This window comes from Eublepharis macularius, chromosome 1, assembly GCF_028583425.1.
Source record: "Eublepharis macularius isolate TG4126 chromosome 1, MPM_Emac_v1.0, whole genome shotgun sequence".
Taxonomy (NCBI): domain Eukaryota; kingdom Metazoa; phylum Chordata; class Lepidosauria; order Squamata; family Eublepharidae; genus Eublepharis; species Eublepharis macularius.
Window position 1 is genome coordinate 68583832 of NC_072790.1, and position 22135 is coordinate 68605966.

Below are 22135 nucleotides of genomic sequence, written 5' to 3' on the forward strand. Positions count from 1 at the left end.
GGGAACCTTTTATAGATGTTTATATGTAGACCTACTACTATTATTGTTATATTTTTATATCAATTTTGTATGTTGTTTTAATTTTTAAAAATTACATCAGCATGGCCAGATAAGGTATCTGCTAATAGGGAGCTAACTTTCTGGGTGGATGTAGGGGGAGGAGCATTTTTCACTGTCATGAAGACCTGTTACTCTAACAGGAGACCAGGATTTGGCAAGTCTCCCTCTGTCTTATCTGGATTCAGCTTCATTTGTTCTCTGCCAGCTGCTTAACTACCAAATTCAGACACTGGGGCAGCACAGAGACAGGTGCTTGATTGACTTGGGCCGTTTCCGCACAGCTTACCTCTCTTCGTAATGTCCCGGTAGATCGCGCAAAAAATGCAGAAGATCCTGTTTCCTCGCACGAGATTTGCTCGATGTCACGTGACGTCGTGCAAATCTTGCGCGAGGAAACGTGATCTTCTATGTTTTTTGCGCGATTTACCGGGACATTACAAAGAGAGGTAAGCTGTGTGGAAACGACCCTGGTTAATGAGGATAAGGGTATTAAATGAGGATCTGGAAAGTGGACACAGACCACCTATTATTCAGAAAGACCTACCACACTGCTTAAGTGTATGTGTACCAAGGGGAGAAAAATAGAGCTCTGCTCTTAAGGGCGTTTCTCTTAACATACTCACATTTTGCACTATACTCTTGAGAAGGGAAGGCTTGTATTTATTTTGGCCATTGTTAGTGGGATTGAACGGCACCTTGACATTTTGTGATCTCAAAAATAAGAACAATTAATCTGCAACAAATTTAGGACCTCTTCCCAAATATACTTAAAACCAAACTAATCCCCACTTCAATATAAAGAACAAATTCAAATTAAACTGTACCTAGAATGATTTCAATCTTCAGCAGCCTGAAAAGATCAGAGAAGAAGTCCCTACTGGGAACGGGGTCAACAAATACCTATTTATTGCTGCTCTACTGCTCTTTGTGTTTTATGTGCCGTTCTGTGAATGCCATTAGTGTGACTTGTATGGATCATACTGTGCTCTCAAAAATCCTATTAAAGTCAATGGATGAAATACTATTGAAATCAACAGCACATTACCCCCCTTGTTTTAACCAATCATTTAAATTGAAATAGCCCAGTATGAGTCGCTTAGGGTTCCTTTCTAATGTCTGCACAGTTCTATTTTGTCAATGCCAATTGATTTTAATTCATCATGCCTACATAATTGTTTTTTTCCAGTTCAGAAATATCAATTTCTTCTTGCTGTCTGAAAATTGCTGAAACTGGTCATTTATTAATTTTGGAGCAATTGCAAAGAGAAAATTCACTTCCAAGTGTCATTTTTTTCTCTATGACTGTAAAAGGGTGTTTTCCTTCATTTCTTTTTTAACCAAAAGAGCAAGGAAAATAAGCAGTGCTGTTTTGAACATAGATATTATGAGCCATTCACTCTGGGAGCAAATGAATTCTGTGTTCAGTGGTCGCAATGTTGTAGCTACACAGCTGGCAACAAACCTGGTTGCTTTGTAACTTGACCATTTTAATAAACTGTGTTTCAACATATAATCATAGATAAGCAAAGCCCCACTAAAGTCCATGATGGAAAATCTCCATCCAGGTTAAAGAGAAATTAGAAAGACCTCCAATTCCACAGTATATTAGCTGCATTAATCCATTGAGTTCAGTATGCTTCCCCCCCACATGGAATGAAGAGACGCAGACAAGGCTTATTGGGTGAAAAAATAGGGCCTTTATTGACCAACAATAACTCAATTAACTCAATTAACAGCAAAGGCATAACTAGCGGTACAGGTCGATCCAAGGGGTCCATCTTGGACCACCTCCTCAACCTGTCTGGGCGAGCACCCATTGCACCAGGTGCGAGCCATCCAAGTGCATGGCTGTAACCCGGCTGGCCAGGCCAAAGGTTCCCCCCTTAAAGCTCCATGCACCCCAAGCCATGGAGCCTGAGGGAAGGACTTGTCCAGGGGGTCCCACAGGCAGTCTGCACTCTCAGCTGGCAGCCATGAAGCCTGTCAGCTGATCCCTGGTAGACCCCAACTCCCCATCAATGGGGAGGTGCCACCGGGTGCTCACCAGCCCACTCTGTCTACCCAACACTAACCTGCCAATGCTAGAGCCAAGCCTCTGCTTAGGCCCTAGTGCCCCACAGTTGGTGTAATGCCAACCACAGCCCTTGCCGTAGACCAGTCAGGAAAATTTCATTACATTTCACTGACAGATGAATGGCATCACCCCTGTAGAGGTCGGCGAAATTATCATGTATTTGAGAATGGGGCAAATAAATCCCCACCACCTCACCCAAAGCCTTCTGCAAAGCCTTATTGGCTTTCCTTCTTGCCCGCACAACACCCTCTGAGTCCAAGGCATCCTGCCAAACCTGGCGCAGAAGTATTGTGGACCAGAAAATTAATACCCCAGGCCACTGTTTGGCAATAAACTGTAGTCAGCATGCACCTGTAAAGAAAGGGCCTTGCCTTTCATTAAACCCAAGTCATTACCACCGAGGTGAATGACAAGGAAGTCAGGTGGAGGTATACTTCTCCCCTCAAACAGTAGCAGCAACAGGCCTGCCCACCTCAGGCCTCAGTGGCCCTGCCATTCTACCATGACCCATTGACTGAGGCCAAGCTGAGAACCAATCGATGTCCTCTTAGCCTGGTGGGCTACCCAGAATATCATGCTGTGTCCACATATGAGGATCCGACACCTCCTTCGGCGAACCACAGCACCTAAGAAGAAAAAGACACTAATGAATCAAAACTCACCAAAGAGCTTGCAGGGGGTGCACATATGACTGAAAGGCCGACGACTGCCACCAGCCTTCTTTCTGGATTACTGAAGAAGGGTAGAAGCTGCCCCAATGCGAAAAGAGTGGATGCCAAATTTGACACCCACGAAACCTATCTTTGCTAAGGCTCTTTGAGTCACACACCAGAATTGATATCTAGTCAGGGGTGACCCATCATTGTGCTGGAAAAGAATTCCCCCGCTTGCTCCCCTAGCCTTCATAAATAGGCAAAGAGTGCGGACAAGACAAAGCTCAGGCTCATCACATGGGCCCAGTTGAAGCTTAGTGCCCTGTCGCAGCTGATCCGTTTTGGATTGCCTAATATGAATGATCACCACATCACCCCTAAACTCAACATCCTGTGCCATTAGGGCACATCCTGACTGATCTGAGTGTGATTGGGCAACCAGCTCGCTCACTCAGAGAGCTCCAAAGAAGGCAGTTAGCGCTGCAGCATGAAACAGCTCAGCTTTGAATTGTGAAAGGCACACCTTTTTCCAAATTGCTCCCAATCCTTGAAGGATGGTCAGGGAAATGGGCTGCCAGGCTAACCACACAGTCCACTTTTGGTGTGACAATTTAGCGGTGGTACATGTCATAAATTCTCTCACTTCCAGATCTCCCAGAGTTATGAGACTGGTCAACACAGGCCCCCACCTCCCTTGACCAACCCTCCAACATTTTCTTGACCCAGAAGTTGCTCATAGCCTCAGGCAAGCCCCAGACCTTGCTAGAGAAGGCTAAGGCTGCCAACAAACTCCGAATAGACTTAACCGCCAGACCCATAGCCCTCCTGTCAACACAGAATTGCATGATATGGTCTGCCAGAATGGGCCAAAGCTGTGGAAGATCCGCCTTCCCCCGGAACGCCGCAAATTATATTACTGCATGGTCGTATGACTTCCTGGTACTGGGGGTGATGGCTAGTCGTATTGTCCTGTTCACCTCTGCCTTCCAAGGTTCCAAAGGTCCGAGGGTAATCAAGCTGGCTGACTGATGGCTTCGGGGGCAAGCTGATGAAAACGTTCCATCTGTTGGCAAGACAAAGCATCTGTCACACCATTATTAACACCAGGAACATGTTTCGCCCTGAACAAAATGTTCAGCTTCAGGCACCAGGGTGTGAATTCTCTGACCAGTCTCATAACTCTGGGAGATCTGGAAGTGAGAGAATTTATGACGTGTACCACCACTAAATTGTGACACCAAAAGTGGACTGTGTGGTTAGCCAGCTCATTCCCCCACAACCAACCTGCCACTAGGATTGGAAAAAATTCCAAAAATGTAAGATCATTGGTAAGAACACCATCATACCAAACAGCTGGCCATTCCTCCGCACACCAGTCTCCCTGAAAATAAACCCTGAAGCCAGTGGACCCTGATGCGTTGGAAGTAACCTGCAGCTCGGCCTCGAGCAGTAGCACCTCCCTCCAGAAAGTAACCCCATTAAAGGACATGAGGAAATTCTCCCAAACAGCTAAGTCCTCCCTGATGCCCCAGGAAAGCCTGACACGGTGACGCGGCAACCTGAGCATGGCCATCACCTCACACAAGCACCGTAAAAATGCCCTACTGGGGGCAACAGCCTTACAGGCAAAATGAAGATGCCCCACCAGCTACTGCAATTTGAGAAGGGACAGTGTCCGAGGGGCGGCGGTGCCACGCCCTCGGACTCCGCGACCCCCACCCCCTCCCTCGCCCCCGCCGGCGAAGAGACCTACCTGCGGCCCCTGGAGACGGCCGGGAGACACGCCGGGAGGAACACCGGCGCGGCCACGGGAGCGCCGCCCAGACGAGGAGGCCCCTTCGACCCCCCGGCGGAGCTGACGGCTGCGGCCGCCGGCCCGCCGAGGCCAGGAGCCCGGCGCCGAGCAGCAAGCGGCCGCGGAGGGGGAAGGCCGTCCTCTCGGCCGCAACCGCAACCCCGGCAACCAGGGCCCGCGCCGGCAGGACGCCGCAGCCACGGGCGAGGCAGAGCGCGGCCGCCCAGGAAGCCGGGCCGCGGCGGGACGCCCGCGCCGGCGCAGAGCTCGAAGGGGAACCGCATCCCCCAGCAGGCCAAGGGAGGGGGCGGGAGCAGCCAGCAGAGGGACAGCCCGGGCAGCCATCCAGCAAGGCCAGCTAGAGGGGGAGGAAGAGACAGGGGGCGGGACAGAGGGAAGGAAGGGAGGGAGCAGGGACAAGGCAACCAATGGGGCCAGGGCGGATGGGGCAGCAGGATGTGGCCACGCCTGGCCCAGGTGGTGGGAATGGCACTGGGGGCGGGCACTGGAAGGGAAGGGTGGGGTTGGCCATAAGGGGCAGAGGTATTTAGGGAGGTGAGCCCCGAGGCCGAGGAGGAGAGAGTCGCATGTGACTGGGCCAGTTCATCCTGCTGTTGGAAGGTTGACTGGTCGGGTGGAGCTAATTGCTGGCTGGCAACGCCAGACCAGACGGTGGCCGCCCATCTGAGGCCTTGAGGGGGACTCGCCCAGGGACCAAGCCGGCCCTCACCCGGGGAAACTTCTCCCCACCCACTGACAGGGACCCAGCACGGACCCGCCGGGGGCGTCCCGCGCCGACCCGCCGCCACCCCCGCCGCAAGGGGGCGCCCACACACCTGACAAAGTGGTGGAGAATGCAGGCACTGATCCTGCTGTGAAGCGGCCGGTGCCACGCCTACCCGCCCCGCCAGGGTGGTCCCGCACCCGGAGCTACCTGCGCCCGTCGACTTTCAGGCCGTCCCCGCCAGGAACTCCCCTCCGGACCGACCCTCCAGAGCCCATGGATCAGGCCGTCGCCGGCGCTGCTGCGGCCCCCGGGCCCACCGGTCCGCCCGCCCCAGACTTAGGCCAGCTGGGCCAATGGATGGCGGAACAGCAGGTGCGGCTCCTGCGAGACCTGACTGCTCAACAGCAGGAGTCCCAGGCCACCCTCCTGCGCGGGTTGGCCCAAGCCCTGGGCGGAGGAGGGGCCGGCGCACCGCTTGGCCCAAGTCGAGGGACCCCCTTCCAGTTGACGAAGCTGGGAGAGACGGACGAGATCGATGCCTATCTGGAGGCGTTCAAACGAACCGCGGAGGCCGCCCAGTGGCCTCAGGCCCAGTGGGCCTTCATCCTCGGACCCTACCTGACGGGAGAAGCTCAAGCGGCCCTGCGAGCTCTGCCCAAGGAAGAGGGCGCCGATTACCGGGCACTCAAGGCTGCCATCCTCGACCGCTATGAAGTGACCCCAGACTCTTACCGTCTCAAGTTCCGCGCTATCACCTATCGGAAGGTCGACCGGCCGCGGACCCTGGTCAACGCCCTCCGCGACGCGGCTCATCGCTGGCTACGACCCGCGACGGAGGGGGAGAAGGGGATCGTAGATCAGGTAGTTCTGGAGCAACTACTGAACATCCTCCCGCCAAAGGCCCGACAGTGGGTGGCCTGCAGCCGGCCAGCGACCCTGAAGGAGGCCACCGCGCTGTTCGAGAACTTCACGGCAGCAGCCGACCCCCGGGAACCCCCCCGCGAAGGGGGCAGCGGAAGTCGCCCCCAGGGTCCGGGCTTTCGGGGACCCGAAGCCCCCCGTACCGGAAGGGCCCGACCGGGCAATCGAGAAGGCTCCAGCGGTCCCAGCAGGACAACGCCATCGGCGCCACCACGCGAGGGCCTGTGGGGTCGCCCCCCACCAGGCCCCAACCGAGACGGGGCGCCAAAGACCGCCCGGGAAAACGATGACCGGGGTCCCTGCTTCCGGTGCGGCCAGCGCGGCCACTACATACGTGACTGCCCTCTGATGGAGTGCGACGCGGGCTGGGAAGAGGCCTTCCCGGCTACAACTCCGCCTCCCCGGCCCCCGCCACTCCTGATTCTGGTGGAGGTGTCGGGACGGCGGCTGTCGGCGTTCCTGGACAGCGGCAGCTCGGTGTCCATGATCCGCACCCGGCTGCTCCCCGCCGGGCTACCGGTCGTCCGGACCGCCACGGTGGCCTGCTTCCACGGCCACTCTGAAACATACCCAGTGGTCCGCGTCCCCTTGTCATGCCAGGGGCGGACCTGGGAGGTAGAGTTGGCCAGGGTCACCAACCTCCCCTACCCCGTACTTCTGGGCCGAGATGTTCCTGAGTTCCACCAACACCTACAAGCCGCCCGGGGCCCCGAGGAGGCCCTCCCGGTGGAGAAACAGGACAACCAGCCGGGGCCCGCCCCGCATCCAGGGGCCGACCTCCCTGACTGGCCTGCCGACCCAACGTTCGTCGCCCGCCAGACCGCCGACCCTACTCTCGAGAAGCTCCGAGACACAGTGGCGGTGAGTGAAGGGATCGTACGGGACCCTCGGCGGGCGGGGAGACTGCCGCGGATAGTCCAAGAAGGGGGCGTGTGGTACCGACTCACGACGGAGCGGGGTAGGGAAGTCCGCCAGCTCTTAGTGCCCCGGGAGTATCGCGAGATCGTCCTGCGGCACGCCCATGATCATAACTGGGCTGGACATCAAGGACCTCATAACACGCTGGCCCGGGTGCTGACACGATTCTTCTGGCCGGGGGTAGACCAGGCTGTCAAGAGCCACTGCCGGACCTGCGAGACGTGCCAACGGACTTCGGGGAGACACCCGCCGCGGGCCCCCCTGGCCCCCTTGCCTGTGATCCACAGCCCCTTCGAGAGGGTAGCTATGGACTTTGTGGGACCCTTGCCCCGGACCTCTCGGGGCCACCGCTTCATCCTCGTCCTCATGGACTACGCTACCCGATACCCTGAGGCTATACCCATGCGGACTATGCAGGCCCCGGGGGTGACCCGAGCCCTTATTCGGTTTTTCGCCCAAGTGGGGTTACCCCGTGAGATCGTCACGGATTGTGGGACACCCTTCACGGCCTCAATCACCCGCCAACTATGCCGCACCATGGGGATACGCCAAATTTTCACGTCGATCTACCATCCCCAGACAGACGGCTTAGTGGAGCGGTTTAACCAGACCCTGAAGCAGATGCTCCGGAGGCTCGCCCACGACCGACCCGCCCAATGGGACCTGTTCCTCGATCCTCTCCTCTTTGCCGTACGAGAGTCGCCCCAGGCATCGACGGGGTTCACTCCGTTTGAGCTAGTATATGGACGCAACCCACGCGGGATCCTGGAGGTAATGGAGGGGCAGTGGGCCACGACCCCGGCCCAACCGGGCCAGCCGGCCCCCGAATACGTCCGGGGACTCAGAGAGCGCCTGGAGACCGTTCGCTCCTTGGCTCGACAGAACCTGGAGAAAGCCCAGGCCACGCAGAAGGCCCGCTATGATCGGGGAACCCGGGCCAGGAGCTTCCTCGAGGGCGACCGGGTTCTAGTGAGCCGCCGGGTCTTTGGACCGTCCAAGCAAGGGGACCCCTGGCAGGGCCCCTTCCGAGTCAATCGAGTGTTAGGATCCCATTCCTACGAGGTGCAGTGTGGGCCATCCCCTCGGCAGAACAAACGCCTGCACGTCAATGATCTAAAGGAGTGGTGCGAACGATCGGCGGGGGAATGCCAGCTGGCCGATGACCCGTTGGAACCACCAGACGGGGAGCTCCCCTGGACGACGCGCCAGCCAGAAACCGCTTCCCCAGGGATGGACGCTGCCCTACAACAAGAGTTGCAACAAGAACAACGGAGTTGCAACAAGAGCAACTCCGAGCGCTCCTGGACGAAGTACCAGGCTGCTTCTCGACCCGGCCCAGACGCACCAATCTAGCCGAGCACGCCATCCCCACGGCCCCGGGGCAGGTCGCCCGATCGACGTGGAGACCCTTGCCCAGGAAACAATGGGACGCCGTAGCCCGCGAGGTAGATGAGATGCTACACCTAGGGGTAATCCGTCCATCAACCAGTGAGTGGAGGAGCCCCATCGTCCTCGTGCCAAAGCCGGACGGGTCAGTGAGGTTCTGCGTCGACTATCGGGAGGTTAACAAGGTAGCGAAGTTTGACGCATACCCGATGCCCCGGGCCGACGTCCTGATTGACCAGTTAGGCACAGCCCGCTACCTCTCGGCTCTAGACCTGACAAAGGGGTACTGGCAGGTCCCCATGGCGCCGGGGGACCAGGAAAAGACCGCGTTCGCCACTCCCCAGGGCCTCTTCGAGTTCCAGGTGATGCCCTTCGGGCTGCACGGGGCGGCGGCCACCTTCCAGCGCTTGGTGGACCGGGCACTAACCCACTGTCAAGGATTTGCCACCGCTTACATCGATGACATCCTGATATACAGCCCAGATTGGACGTCTCACCTTCGCCACCTCCGGCTCGTGCTTCAGGCTCTCCGCGACGCAGGCCTCAAAGCCAATCCCACGAAGAGTCGTCTCGGCTTCCAGGAGCTCAAGTACCTGGGATTCCTGGTAGGACGCGGACAGTTGCGTCCCCTACCAGACAAAGTGGCCTCCCTCGAGGCTTGCCCCCGACCGGGGACGAAGAAGCAGCTGCGCGGGTTCCTGGGGCTCGTCGGCTACTATAGTAAGTTCATTCCCCAGTACGCCAGCCGCGCCAGCCCCCTAACCGACTACTTGAAGAAGGACCAGCCGAACCGGGTCCAATGGACACCCCAGGGCCAACGTGCCTTCGAGGACCTGAAGGCCGCCCTGTCCGCGAGCCCCGTACTCCGCAACCCCGACTTCGACAAGCCCTTCATACTGCAAACAGATGCATCGGATGCAGGGCTCGGGGCTGTCCTGTCGCAGGAGCACGAAGGTCAGGAGCACCCCGTCCTCTTCATTAGCCGGAAGCTGCAGCCCGCCGAGCAAAAATACGCCGTTGTCGAGAAGGAGGCACTGGCAGTTAAATGGGCCGTCGGGGCCCTCCAATACTATCTTGTCAATAACCCCTTCACCCTCGTGACGGACCACGCCCCCCTTCTCTGGATGTCCCGGCTAAAGGACCATAATGCTAGAGTCTTACGGTGGTATCTATCCCTTCTTCCCTTCAGCTTTACGATCCGCCACCGCCCGGGGAAGTTGCACGCCAATGCCGACTTCCTCTCCCGGATGTTCGCCGAAGACGGAAGGCCCGGCACGACGCTCAGGGGGGGGGTGTGTCCGAGGGGCGGCGGTGCCACGCCCTCGGACTCCGCGACCCCCACCCCCTCCCTCGCCCCCGCCGGCGAAGAGACCTACCTGCGGCCCCTGGAGACGGCCGGGAGACACGCCGGGAGGAACACCGGCGCGGCCACGGGAGCGCCGCCCAGACGAGGAGGCCCCTTCGACCCCCCGGCGGAGCTGACGGCCGCGGCCGCCGGCCCGCCGAGGCCAGGAGCCCGGCGCCGAGCAGCAAGCAGCCGCGGAGGGGGAAGGCCGTCCTCTCGGCCGCAACCGCAACCCCGGCAACCAGGGCCCGCGCCGGCAGGACGCCGCAGCCACGGGCGAGGCAGAGCGCGGCCGCCCAGGAAGCCGGGCCGCGGCGGGACGCCCGCGCCGGCGCAGAGCTCGAAGGGGAACCGCATCCCCCAGCAGGCCAAGGGAGGGGGCGGGAGCAGCCAGCAGAGGGACAGCCCGGGCAGCCATCCAGCAAGGCCAGCTAGAGGGGGAGGAAGAGACAGGGGGCGGGACAGAGGGAAGGAAGGGAGGGAGCAGGGACAAGGCAACCAATGGGGCCAGGGCGGATGGGGCAGCAGGATGTGGCCACGCCTGGCCCAGGTGGTGGGAATGGCACTGGGGGCGGGCACTGGAAGGGAAGGGTGGGGTTGGCCATAAGGGGCAGAGGTATTTAGGGAGGTGAGCCCCGAGGCCGAGGAGGAGAGAGTCGCATGTGACTGGGCCAGTTCATCCTGCTGTTGGAAGGTTGACTGGTCGGGTGGAGCTAATTGCTGGCTGGCAACGCCAGACCAGACGGTGGCCGCCCATCTGAGGCCTTGAGGGGGACTCGCCCAGGGACCAAGCCGGCCCTCACCCGGGGAAACTTCTCCCCACCCACTGACAGGGACCCAGCACGGACCCGCCGGGGGCGTCCCGCGCCGACCCGCCGCCACCCCCCGCCGCAAGGGGGCGCCCACACACCTGACAGACAGCTTCCTCTTGTTTCTGATGGCAAGTAGGCAAGCCGGAGGTCAACAACCTTAGGCTCCAGAAGCCTAAATGTCTGCTGCACAGTGTCCAATTCTATGCCCCCAAAAGTCAAGACTTCAGAAGGCCTTTCAGTCTTCTCATGGGCAAGGGGGACACCCAATTCCTCTGCCAGGGCAACAAACCCGGTCAAAAGCCTGGCACATTGCCCTGAACTCCTAGGCCCCACAAGGAGAAAATTGTCCAGCCATGTCACGGCACTAGAGCCGCTGACAGAGGACTCCAAAAATGAGCTAAAATACTCAAAGGCTGCACATGACATGGAACAACCCATAGGGAATGCCCTATCCATGAAAAATTGGCCCTCAAAAGAGAAACCCAACAACTCAAAATCATTGGGGGGGGGACTAGCAAAAGATGAAATGCTGACTTGATGTCACATTTCGCAGCTCAGCACCCACACCACAGTGCTGTATAACCCGGACAGCTTCATCAAACGATGCGTAGCGTATGAAGCACAGGTGCTCCAGAATGGTGTCATTAACCGAAGCCCCTTTTGGAAAAGACAGGTGGTGGATCAGGCGAAACTTGCCTGCTGCCTTCTTGGGTACCACACCCATGGAGGGTACCCTCAGATTAGGGACAGGAGGGGCTGGGAACGACCCCAGAACTCTTCCCTCCCTACATTTCTTAGCTATTTTAGCCCTCACTACCCCCTCTATGCCAGTGACAGAACGCAGGTTTGCAGACATGAAGGGGGTCCTAGGTCCCTGGAAAGGAATTCTGAACCCATAGGAAAACCCATCCAACAAATACTGTGCATTATCATGGTTGGGGTAATCTTGTAACAGGTGCCTAAGTGCCCTCAACTTTATGGGAGTGGGACCCCTTGTCAGGATGTTGCTGGTTGGAGCCCCACCCCAGGCTTCCTGTTGGGACCTCGCTGCCATGGTTTTGGACAAGCTGAAAAGGTATGAGAGCCACTGCAGCGGGGGCATTAATGTTGAAATCTGCAACCCTTTCTGGTGCACACACCCTGATATACAAATTCCCAGCAAAGCAGCTGGGGCTGAACTGGCTGCCCCAAATTGGTGCGGGTGCCAGAAGGGGTGGACAAGCACTGTACAAGGTGGCCACTATCTGATCTGTCACCTGTGTTGGGATTGGCTGGAGACATCAACTGCAGCCAAAGCTGCTGATGCACCTGATCCCATGGCAAGTTGGGATTAAATGCCCGCATTTAACTCCTCATCATACTGTAACCATGCACTATATACAATATCAATATATTGAAACAAGGGGGCAGCCCAAAGGGGCTGGGCCCGGGCAATGACCCCAGCGTAGATGAGCATCCTGGGCAACCAATTGGCCCAGTTGTGGTCCACCTTTCTGCGCTTTAGGCGCTCCTTATCTCGATCATCCATTTAGTCTTTGTCCTTCTTCTCCAGCTCCCTGAACAGAAGAGTAAAGATGTCCACAAACTCACCCCTTAATATCTTGTCCCTAGTTGCCGGCATCAGATGATTGGAGGAAAAATACGGGCAACCCTGGAATGTCAATAACAGGGAACAAACAACAACTCCAGGGAACCAATTCACAATAGTTGTGTAATCTGTATATCATATGAAAGTGCAAAAGTGCAATAGTGCAATAGTGCAATTATACAGATAATAAATACACAATACAAAAATACAGTCATATTCAGTAAACCTATCATTTGAAAATCTTTGTCGTCCGTACAGTTCGTTTCATTCAATTAAAGTGCCAAGTGTCTTATTTTGATAGAAAGCCGGAGGTGGAGATTCATAGAGAGGTGTTATGTCATTCACAGTCCAATAATTTAAATTATTCCAAAAAACGCTAACGGGGATGTGCAGGCAAGTACCATTAACCCGTTTCGTGAGTGAAACTCACTTCATCCTGGGCATGAAAGAATTCAGGACTGGACACAAATGTATTACAATCTCCAGCTATGCTCTCCTCTGGCTTGTGAAGAGGTGGTGCTAACGGACAAGTAAGCACTTGTCCGTTAGCACCACCTCTTCACAAGCCAGAGGAGAGCATAGCTGGAGATTGTAACACATTTGTGTCCAGTCCTGAATTCTTTCATGCCCAGGATGAAGTGAGTTTCACTCACGAAACGGGTTAATGGTACTTGCCTGCACATCCCCGTTGGCGTTTTTTGGAATAATTTAAATTATTGGACTGTGAATGACATAACACCTCTCTATGAATCTCCACCTCCGGCTTTCTATCAAAATAAGACACTTGGCACTTTAATTGAATGAAACGAACTGTACGGACGACAAAGATTTTCAAATGATAGGTTTACTGAATATGACTGTATCTTTGTATTGTGTATTTATTATCTGTATAATTGCACTATTGCACTTTTGCACTTTCATATGATATACAGATTACACAACTATTGTGAATTGGTTCCCTGGAGTTGTTGTTTGTTCCCTGGCATCAGATGATTGCCAAGTGGCAAGGCCGTGTCACTGAAGGGCATGATCCTGTAGGGGACAGACCCCAGCAGAAGAGCTGGAATATAAGCCCCCAATGGAAAACCCAGCCATGCCATGGGGACAGAAGATTAGTTCATCAAACAGTTGCCTGGAGGTACCACAGGCATCTGCACCGTGGCAGGGGCAACCTCCCCCGGTATTTTGCCATGACCAAGGCTGCTGCTGACCCCATGAAGGCCGAGTACTTGCAACAGCCTGTGCCAAATAGTAAGGGTGTTCCATCCAAGATGAACAACTGGGCTGAGCATTCTGCAGCTGGGCATTATTCTGCTGCCCCAATCCATCAGTACCAAAGGTCTGGAAGGTGCCCACAAGGCCCCAAGGACAGGAGTGTGGCTCATGTCATATCACAGACATACCCTCATTTTCCTGTGGGTTGACCGCAACTGCAACAGGGGGCATATCCGGAGGCCAGCTGCCTTCCACATCAGTGCCACCAGTCGCTTCTGCCATTGCATTGTCATCCGCTTGACAACCAGGCATGCCACTATCCTTTGCTGATGCACCTTTGAGAGCAGATAAATGATTCAGTACCCCCCTCTGAAAAATTGTTGCTGAAACCCTCCTAGCTGCTCTGTTACCCTTGGCATGGCTAGGTGCCACATTCTTGGCCACATTCAAGTGCTGCCAGTTTGCCCAGAATTTCCTGCCTACCTTTTCCTACCTCATCCTCATCTGAGGATGAGTTAATTGGAAGGGGCCTCTTAGAATGCTGCCGCTTCGCTGGCTGTTTGCCCTTAGAAGAGCCAACCCCCTTTTTAGGTGGCATGCCTACTGTCAATAAAGATCTACCAGGCACTGTGAAATAAAATAGGAATTAAGGCTAGATAAAGCCAATGAGGCCTGGGTGTGAGGCATCAAATGTACCAGTCAAATGGCCGCTGAGAAAGGCTTTGACCTGAAATGGCTGCCAATGGGAAGCCCCTAAAAAGGGCTGGTGGCAGAGGGCACAGTACCAAATTGCCACCTAGGGAAATTGCCACTGATGTGGAGCCCCGAGGACGCAGCGCTGTTGGGCACAGATGCAGCAATCAAAATGGCCACTGGCAATGGGCTGACCTGAAAAGGCGAAATTGGGAGCCCCTCAAAAATGGCGGCTTGCAGAAGCCCAACTCAAAATGGCTGCTGCCCAGCTAACATTCCTAGGCCAAATGAGAAAATGACCGCTGTTATCCGTAGGGCGGGAATCAGGCCAGTTGTTGTGGTATTAGCCTGCAGCCCAGAAAAAGCACTAAAGCCCTGACTGTGCCCACAGTGAATGAGGCCAAGCAAAGGAAAGCGCTTCTAGCAAGGAGTGCCTGGGCAGGCTGTGTAGCAGCGAGAAGCTGGCACCACACACTAACACCACCCCCTGGCCTGGCCCCAACCCGGGAATGAAGTGACCAGCAAGCCCCTTTGCTTCAGGCACCAGAGAAGAGTGCACCTCCATAAATTAAAATGCCCCACAGGGCCAAACCCCTCTCCTGGTGACTCAATCGGTGACCCACCGCCGTTGCCGCTGCTACTGCCTGGGACGTGGCTGCCTCCGCTCACAAGCCCCGATGGCCGAAATGCCCTCCTGCATGGAGAAAACTCCACTGCCGCCTCCTCTGCTGCTTCTGCAATCACGCAGTCCCGACGCCAAGACAGAGGGAGGACAAACACCCTGAAAGTCGAGGACATTCCACTGCATCCTCTGTGCGCTTTCAGAGCCAGCAGCTGCCCTGAGGAGGCATGGCTGCCCTTTATAGGGCTTGGCCCCGTCTCTTGAAATGCCCATATGCCCGGGAGTGCAGTGTTCATCTCCCCCTCTGGGCGGTGCGGCAAAGGCTGGCACCCAGGTAAGGTGCGTTTCCACACTCTGGGCGTGCCGATTGGTGTGATGAACTGTTTCTAAATATTCATATATATATATATATATATATATATATATATATATATATATATATATATATATATATATATATATATACATTTTCTGCTTTTATAGATTCGTTTCTTTATGTATACAAGTTTTATGTTTTTATGCACAACTTATATGATATGTATACATACAATATACTTCATGTACGTACAAAGATGTGTATACGTAATGTTTTGCATGTAAATAAGTTTTTGAATTTTATTTCTACTGGTTGATGTGGGTTTTTAAACATTGGTTATTCTGGAATTAAAAGCAGGCCTCTGAGGTGAGAAGAGGGAGGGCTGGATGAGTGAATGAAGTGTGCTGTGGTTGGATGGTAGCTGCACCCTAGGGGACAGAGTGAATTGCAGTTTTAGTCTGAGAAAAGGAGGAAAGAGTTTCAGTCAGTATTTGTATATCATAGAATCATAGAGTTGGAAGGGGTCATACAGACCATCTAGTCCAACTCCCTGCCCAGTGCAGGAGGATCAAGCCTATACGTACAGGCTTTTAAAGAGTTGAGTCTAGGGAAGGTTCCCTGTAGCCACACAGCTGCTTTGGGGAATGGCTGTTAAAAATAAAGGAGAGTCCAAACAACCTCAGAATGCCTCCATGGGGGGACAGGGGGCTCCTCCTTCCCCCCTCAAGCCATCTCCCCCTGTCAAAATAGCATGGGGAGAATCCCCCCCCCATTTTTACTGCTCCACATGCACAGAATACTCCATGTATACTCCACCTCAGAGAGATATTATGTTGGCTAAGTCAGGCAAACTTGTGTGAAAGCATGAGAAGGGCTTAGTCTGTGAAGGTCAGGCAAGCTGTATGGAAAAATCTGAGTGAATTTGTCTCTGTGAATGAGAGGAGCATTTATTCTGTTAGTAAAGATCCATGTGAAAAATTAGTCATTGTGACTGGGTCGGTGAATATACCTTTAAGAATATATAAGTATTTTGAAACCACCAAGCTTGTGAACCTATGCTGAAATCAATACTTATTAAGACACTTGATAAAAGGATCCCTTCTTTACCTCTCAACCACACTCAAGTGCTGACTGTTCTGTTATACTACCATCTATAACTAAGCCTTCTTATAATACCAGTTGAACTGAAGAGATCTAAAGTGAAAGCCTTTGGTGGCTGTGAAAACCTTTTGGAAACACTGAGGAAGTCAGTGACCCCTGCTCTATGCTCAGAGGAATGCAAAAAGACCTACAGGATCCCTGCCCAACCTTGGCCCGCAGGAAACTTCCTTCCTGACCCCAAAGTGGCAATCGGCATCACCCTGTGCATATAAAAAAGAGCACAAGAGCCTAGAAGTTTCTCCTTCTGCTTGAAGGTATGAACCAAAATGAAAAAAACAAATTTGGGCTGGACTTGTTACAATGTAGTTCCCCAGATTTGGTTTGGTGTTCTGGAAGATACTTTAAGAAACTGAACCAGAAAGTTCTGTGTGTAATTTTGGTTAGTTTTTCCTATTATGTACATCCCTAATGTCTGACCCAAATAACTCCGCCTGTTTATATGATCCTCCACCAACCCCACACGGATAGTTGGGGAGATGGGGTTACTATTATACTCTATTAATTTTTCAACTTCCTTGGACTCCCAGTATAAACTATAGCTGGTATTAACTGTATACTTCTTACATTGGGAGCTAAGGAGAGATTGCGTATTCTACTTGGTTAGCGGCTGCCTACTTTCCCAGTAAGCATCCTTTCTGAGTTGGCAGAGATGCTCTCAGATGTAGACTGGGAAAGACTTAGACCGATTGTTCTAGTTGACTTCAACGTCCATGTTGAATGTTTCACATCAGGGCCAGCTCAAGACTTAATAGCTCCTTGGTAGACCGGGGCCTCTCTGAAATACCGATGAGCCCCACACATGAAGAAGGCCACACCTTGGATTTAAATCTTTTCCACAGAACCTTTGAAGGAAGGTCTTCTTTCAGGGTTGGAGATTCAGCCTGAGCCATGGTCTGACTACTTTACATTACTTACTGAAGGCAAGGGTGAATATGGCTCTAACACCCCTTAAAAGAGGGGAAACCCATTAAAATCCACCCATGGAGGCTCATGGACTCTTCTGGATTCCCAAATGCTGTGAGGGTTTTAGACACTTTCTCTGTTGTTGCTGTGGTGGAAGCTTGAAACATAAAGCTCCTTGAAGCCATTGACAAGATTGCTTCCTGTCAATCTCTCCCACTTTTGAGGTAGAAACTAGACCTGTGGTTTACCATGGAATTGTGTGATCTAAAGAAGGCTGGAAGACACCTAGGAAGATGCTAGAGGAAAACTTGTGCTGAATCTGATGAAGTGGGCTATAGAGGCCCACTTCATTACATTACTTCTCTGCAACCATGGCATCAAGGCATCACAGCATCTTCTGACTCCTAAATCTGAACCTTCCTTGGCTCCAGGACATCCAATTAACTATGGCACCTTTGCAAAGTTATTTTGCTGATGAAATAGCATTAATACACTCTGATCTGGATGCCATTTGCTCCAGAATTCTGCCAGCTCTCATTGGCCGCTTATACCAGGGATTGGCAGAAGCAGTCTGTTACAGTGGACTACAAACAACATCAAGAAAATAGATAAATCCATCAGGCAGTATTCACGTATGTCAGGGTATCATCTAGGTTGGCCAGTGAGAAAAATATATATTTTTTAAACCATGTAAAAATTAAGCATTCTCTTTGCTATTCACCTAATAATAACTCTTCCATACGCATAGGTAGTTCAATGTATTAGTGTCTTTTCTTGGAGAAATGAAAAAGATAAAGGGTGATCAAAATAATAAATTAGAGGTTATTAGGTTAATTGTAACAGTGACAGGAGGGAGCTGAAGGTTTCAGATATAATATACCTAGATGATTGTTAGTCACACTGGTGGAAAATTTCAATAAGTTCTCTATTCTGAACACTTTCACAAAGGTAAGATTTAAAAACCCCTGACAATATGTTTTCCTAAACTGTTAAGCCTTTATAAATTGAATAAGCTTCCAAGAAACCTGGAAATAAATTTCCAATTCTTAACTATTTGCTGTTTTCCATTTGCTAAATCAATACTTTTTTCCCCTCTGAGAGCTAAACATCTACTATTTATAGCTTTGTTTTGGCTCTTTCATAATTTTTGTGCTGGTCTTACTGATGCAGCTGCCAAAAATGATTATACAATATCTTAACAAAAAATAAACTACTAGTTATATTGTGGATGTTTTCCAAGTTCCTTCCTGTAAGATGGAGTTTATAGAGTTTTGAATGTGCTCAGAGAGCGTTCCTTAAGCCTTTTATTAGGAGATTGGATTTCTCAGAAGTAAGTAGCTTGAGCACTCTTTAGTCATAGGTTGTATGTTGATGGGGTGTGGAGAATGTATCTACCAACCATGACTAGCCAGTTTGGCGTAGTGGTAAAGAGCAATAGGACTCTAATCTGGAGAACTGGGTTTGATTCCCACTCCTCCGCTTGAAGCCACCTAGGTGACCTTGGGTCAGTCACAGCTCTCTCAGAGCTTTCTCAGCCCCACCCATCTCATAGAGTATAACATACTCTGTAATCCTCTCTGAGTGGGCATTAAGTTATGCTGTGCAGTATATAAATATAAATCAAGTATTTTTGGAGTCTCCATGTTAACTTAGAGGGGAGACCATGCACAATGCATTACTGTAGTCAAGTCTTGATGCTACTATGGCATGAATTCAGGTGGCTAGGTTCTCACTGAACACAAACTATTTAAGATCTTGGGTCAGTCACACCTCTTGAAGGTCTTTCAGCCCCACTCACCTCACAGGGTGATTGTTGTGGGAATAATAATGGCATATTTTGTAATCCGCTCTGAGTGGGCATTAAGTTCTCTTGAAGGGTGGTATATAAATTGGATGATGATGATGACGACGACGACGACGACGACGACGACGACGACGTGGCAACCAGGGAAGTGGGGGCAGGAAACTGGTTTGGCTGTAACTCAGGCAAGAGACTAACTGGAGATAGTTTTGATGCTACCATACATATCAATGAGGGGGTTCCATTGAGAATTCTAAGTTTTGGTTCAGTCCACATATGACTCAACAAGACATAACGTCAGAAAACTGTACTGAAATAAATGAGCAAAAAGGTTTACTGAGGATCAGCGAATTCCAAATATTTTTGTCGAGGGCTTTCACGGCCGGAGAGCGATGGTTGTTGTGGATTTTTCGGGCTGTATAGCCGTGGTCTTGGCATTGTAGAGACTTTAAGAATGAGTAGAGCATGGTTTCTAGTCCTGAAAAACACCAGGCTAACAAAACACTCTATACCCAACAGTAGTCCTGCAGAGAAGATTAGCACATCAAGCACCAATCCATATGCAAAAGAACCTCCTCAGGATACAGTGAAGCCTCCCTCCATTAGCATTCCACACCCTGGGAAACTCTTACAGGATGACTCAGCTCAAGCCCACCCCTCCTGAGTAGATATAAATGACCTGCCAACATCTTTTCCACACTGTGACACTGAGAGATCTCTGTCTTTTGGTGCTACACCTGTGAAGATGCCAGCCACAGCTGCTGGCAAAATGTCAGGAACTACAATGTCAAGACCACGGCTATACAGCCCGGAAAATCCACAACAACCACCTCCAAATATTTTTCTTAGACAGAAAATATTCCTCACAATAAAGGAATGATATTTCTTTGGACAGCTCATGTGCTACTCTCTGATTGTGAATAGGGAGCTGATTTTTCATTGAGCTGTTCAATTGTTTTTGAGTACTTTGAGCTTATTCTGTTTGTTCATACTTGAGCTTGTCCTACTTCAGCTTGTTCAACTACTTAAATTGGGCTCCCCAGTGGGTTTGCCATCTCCCCACCTGGGGCAGGGGAATCCCCACCCACATCTACTGCCCATATAGCTGGTGGTGGGGAGGCATGGGGTGGGGAGAAGAGCATTCATGTGCTCCCCCATCATGCTAGCGACAGAGGAATCATGGTGCACACTGAAGCCGAGCACTGTGAAAACCGCCCTTCTGTAAGCATTTTTTTTACTAAAATGCACTTTAATGTACATTTTTTTTACTAAAATGCACTTTAATGTACCCCTCCATCGTGCTATTTTTTCTATGTAATGGAGGAGTCGTGGTGCATGCTGAAGTAGAGTTCTGCGAAAACTGCCTCAAGAGGGGTGGCTTTCACAGTGCTCAGCTTCAACAGACACTATGATTCCTCCATCATGTGAGAAAATGATGTCATTTTCTGGCTTGACAGGGGAGTGAGGGAGCATGCACTATGTGCATGCATGGGAAATGAGTACCTAGCTGTCCCCTGTCCCCAGCCCCCTGCACTCCCGCTTTGGTCCCTGGCAACCTTAGTCCCCAGTGTAAAGTCTGTGGGTGTGATGGAGCCAAGTGCAGCTTTTTGATGTTTATGGTATAATGCTGACTGTGGCTTTATGTGAAGTACTTTTCTTGTGCAAATAATTCGGCCACGCCTCCAGGCAGCTTCGCTGCTCAAGGAGGGGGCCGTACATTGCTCTCCTGGAAGGAGGAGAGCAGAGCAGCGTTCCCGGGCATCCGGGGCTTTCTCAGGTGGGCGGAGTCAGCAGCCGTTGCTGGCTGCTCCGCCCATCCAAAGCCAGTCGCGTTTGTCGCTCGGAGGAGGCAGACGCGTTGTTCTGCCTTCCCGAGCGTTGGGCGCGGCGGCGCGAGCGGCGGCGATCAGGGACGGTGTTGGAGCGTCCCAGCAGCAGCGGCTCGATTGCGGCGGCGGCGGAGGATCCGTTTCGGCCGGGTCCTTCTGGCCTGGGCAAAGGAGCGGCGCAGTCTAGGCGCGGCTATAGCGGCGGCGGCTGTGTGCTGCGCTGCGCAGCCCCCCCCCTTTTTTAGGCCTGCTATTTGGGGGCTCTTGGGGGCTGTACATAGGTGGCCCCCTGGGCGTGGTAGACCCAGGGGGGTTAGGATCCTGCGGCTGTGCTGCTTTTCATTCCCCCTTTGGGGGGGGTAGTGGGTGGCTGGCTTGGGGTTCCTGCAGCTTCTGCTGCCTTTCTACCCTCTTCTGGGGGGATGGTGGGTGGCTGGCCGGGGATAACGGCTTGGGTGGTGGCTTGAGTGGAAAGGTTCCCTGGGGGCCGTAGGCTCTTGTTGCCCACCCACCCTCCTCATTCTGTGGCTTGGATTGTACAGGGAATTGCCTCTTGTCCTGTGGGGGTTAGGGTGGGATTGAACACCCCTTCCCCTCTTTTTCTTTATTAGTGGCCTGTTGCCTGGCTATTGAGCTGTCTTTAGGGCAGTGTGCTGGGGGATACTTTGTGGTCCTTTTGGACCTTAGTAGGCTGCCTGCTTAGCTGGGAGCCTTGCCTACTTATATTTTGTTGACCAAGGTTGGGTTGGTTGGCGCTATGCCTCCCAAAAAGGGTGCTGGCCGTGCCAAGGGCAAGCAGCCTGCCAAGAGGGTGCCAGCTAAGCGGCCTGCCCCTGTGGTTAGTTCTTCGGACGATGAGGCTGGGGAAGCCACGCAGCATGATATTTTGCAGCGGCTGGCAGCGTTGGAGCGTGGTAAAGGGGTGGCAGTGCCTGGTAATGGTAGAGCCAGGCCCATTCGGGGGGCATCTAGGGATGCTATTAATAGAGATATTCTTCGTCGTCTTTCTGCCTTGGAAGGCACCGTAGGAGCTGCGGTTGGTGGCGCCAGTGGATCTCAGCAGGTGGTCAACCAAATGGAGAGTGAGCCTGTGGTCGACCTGGACCCTGAGGCTGGATTGGATGCGGCGCCTGTAGCTGTGGCAGTGGACCCTGCGGAGCCTGGCGGTAAGGAAGCTGCACCCAACACTGGATCCCCTTGGCCTTTGGGGCCATGGGGGCATCTGCTTCCTCAGGTGTCCTCTGGGGCTGCTGGGACCTCTCAGCAGCTCCCTTCTGCCTGGACAGCCACGGGTCAGCCGGCTTGGCAGCAACAAG

The 22135-nt window shown here is 52.9% G+C and overlaps 1 protein-coding gene across 1 annotated transcript; it reads left to right on the forward strand.

Moving 5' to 3' along the window:
* The first annotated feature begins 5582 nt into the window (after positions 1-5582).
* LOC129324210 (uncharacterized) lies at positions 5583-21064 on the forward strand. The gene is made up of 3 exons (XM_054971303.1): positions 5583-8458; positions 8566-10259; positions 20814-21064. The coding sequence occupies exons 1-3, from the start codon at positions 5583-5585 to the stop codon at positions 21062-21064; spliced, it is 4821 nt and encodes a 1606-aa protein (XP_054827278.1).
* Positions 21065-22135: the final 1071 nt, after the last annotated feature.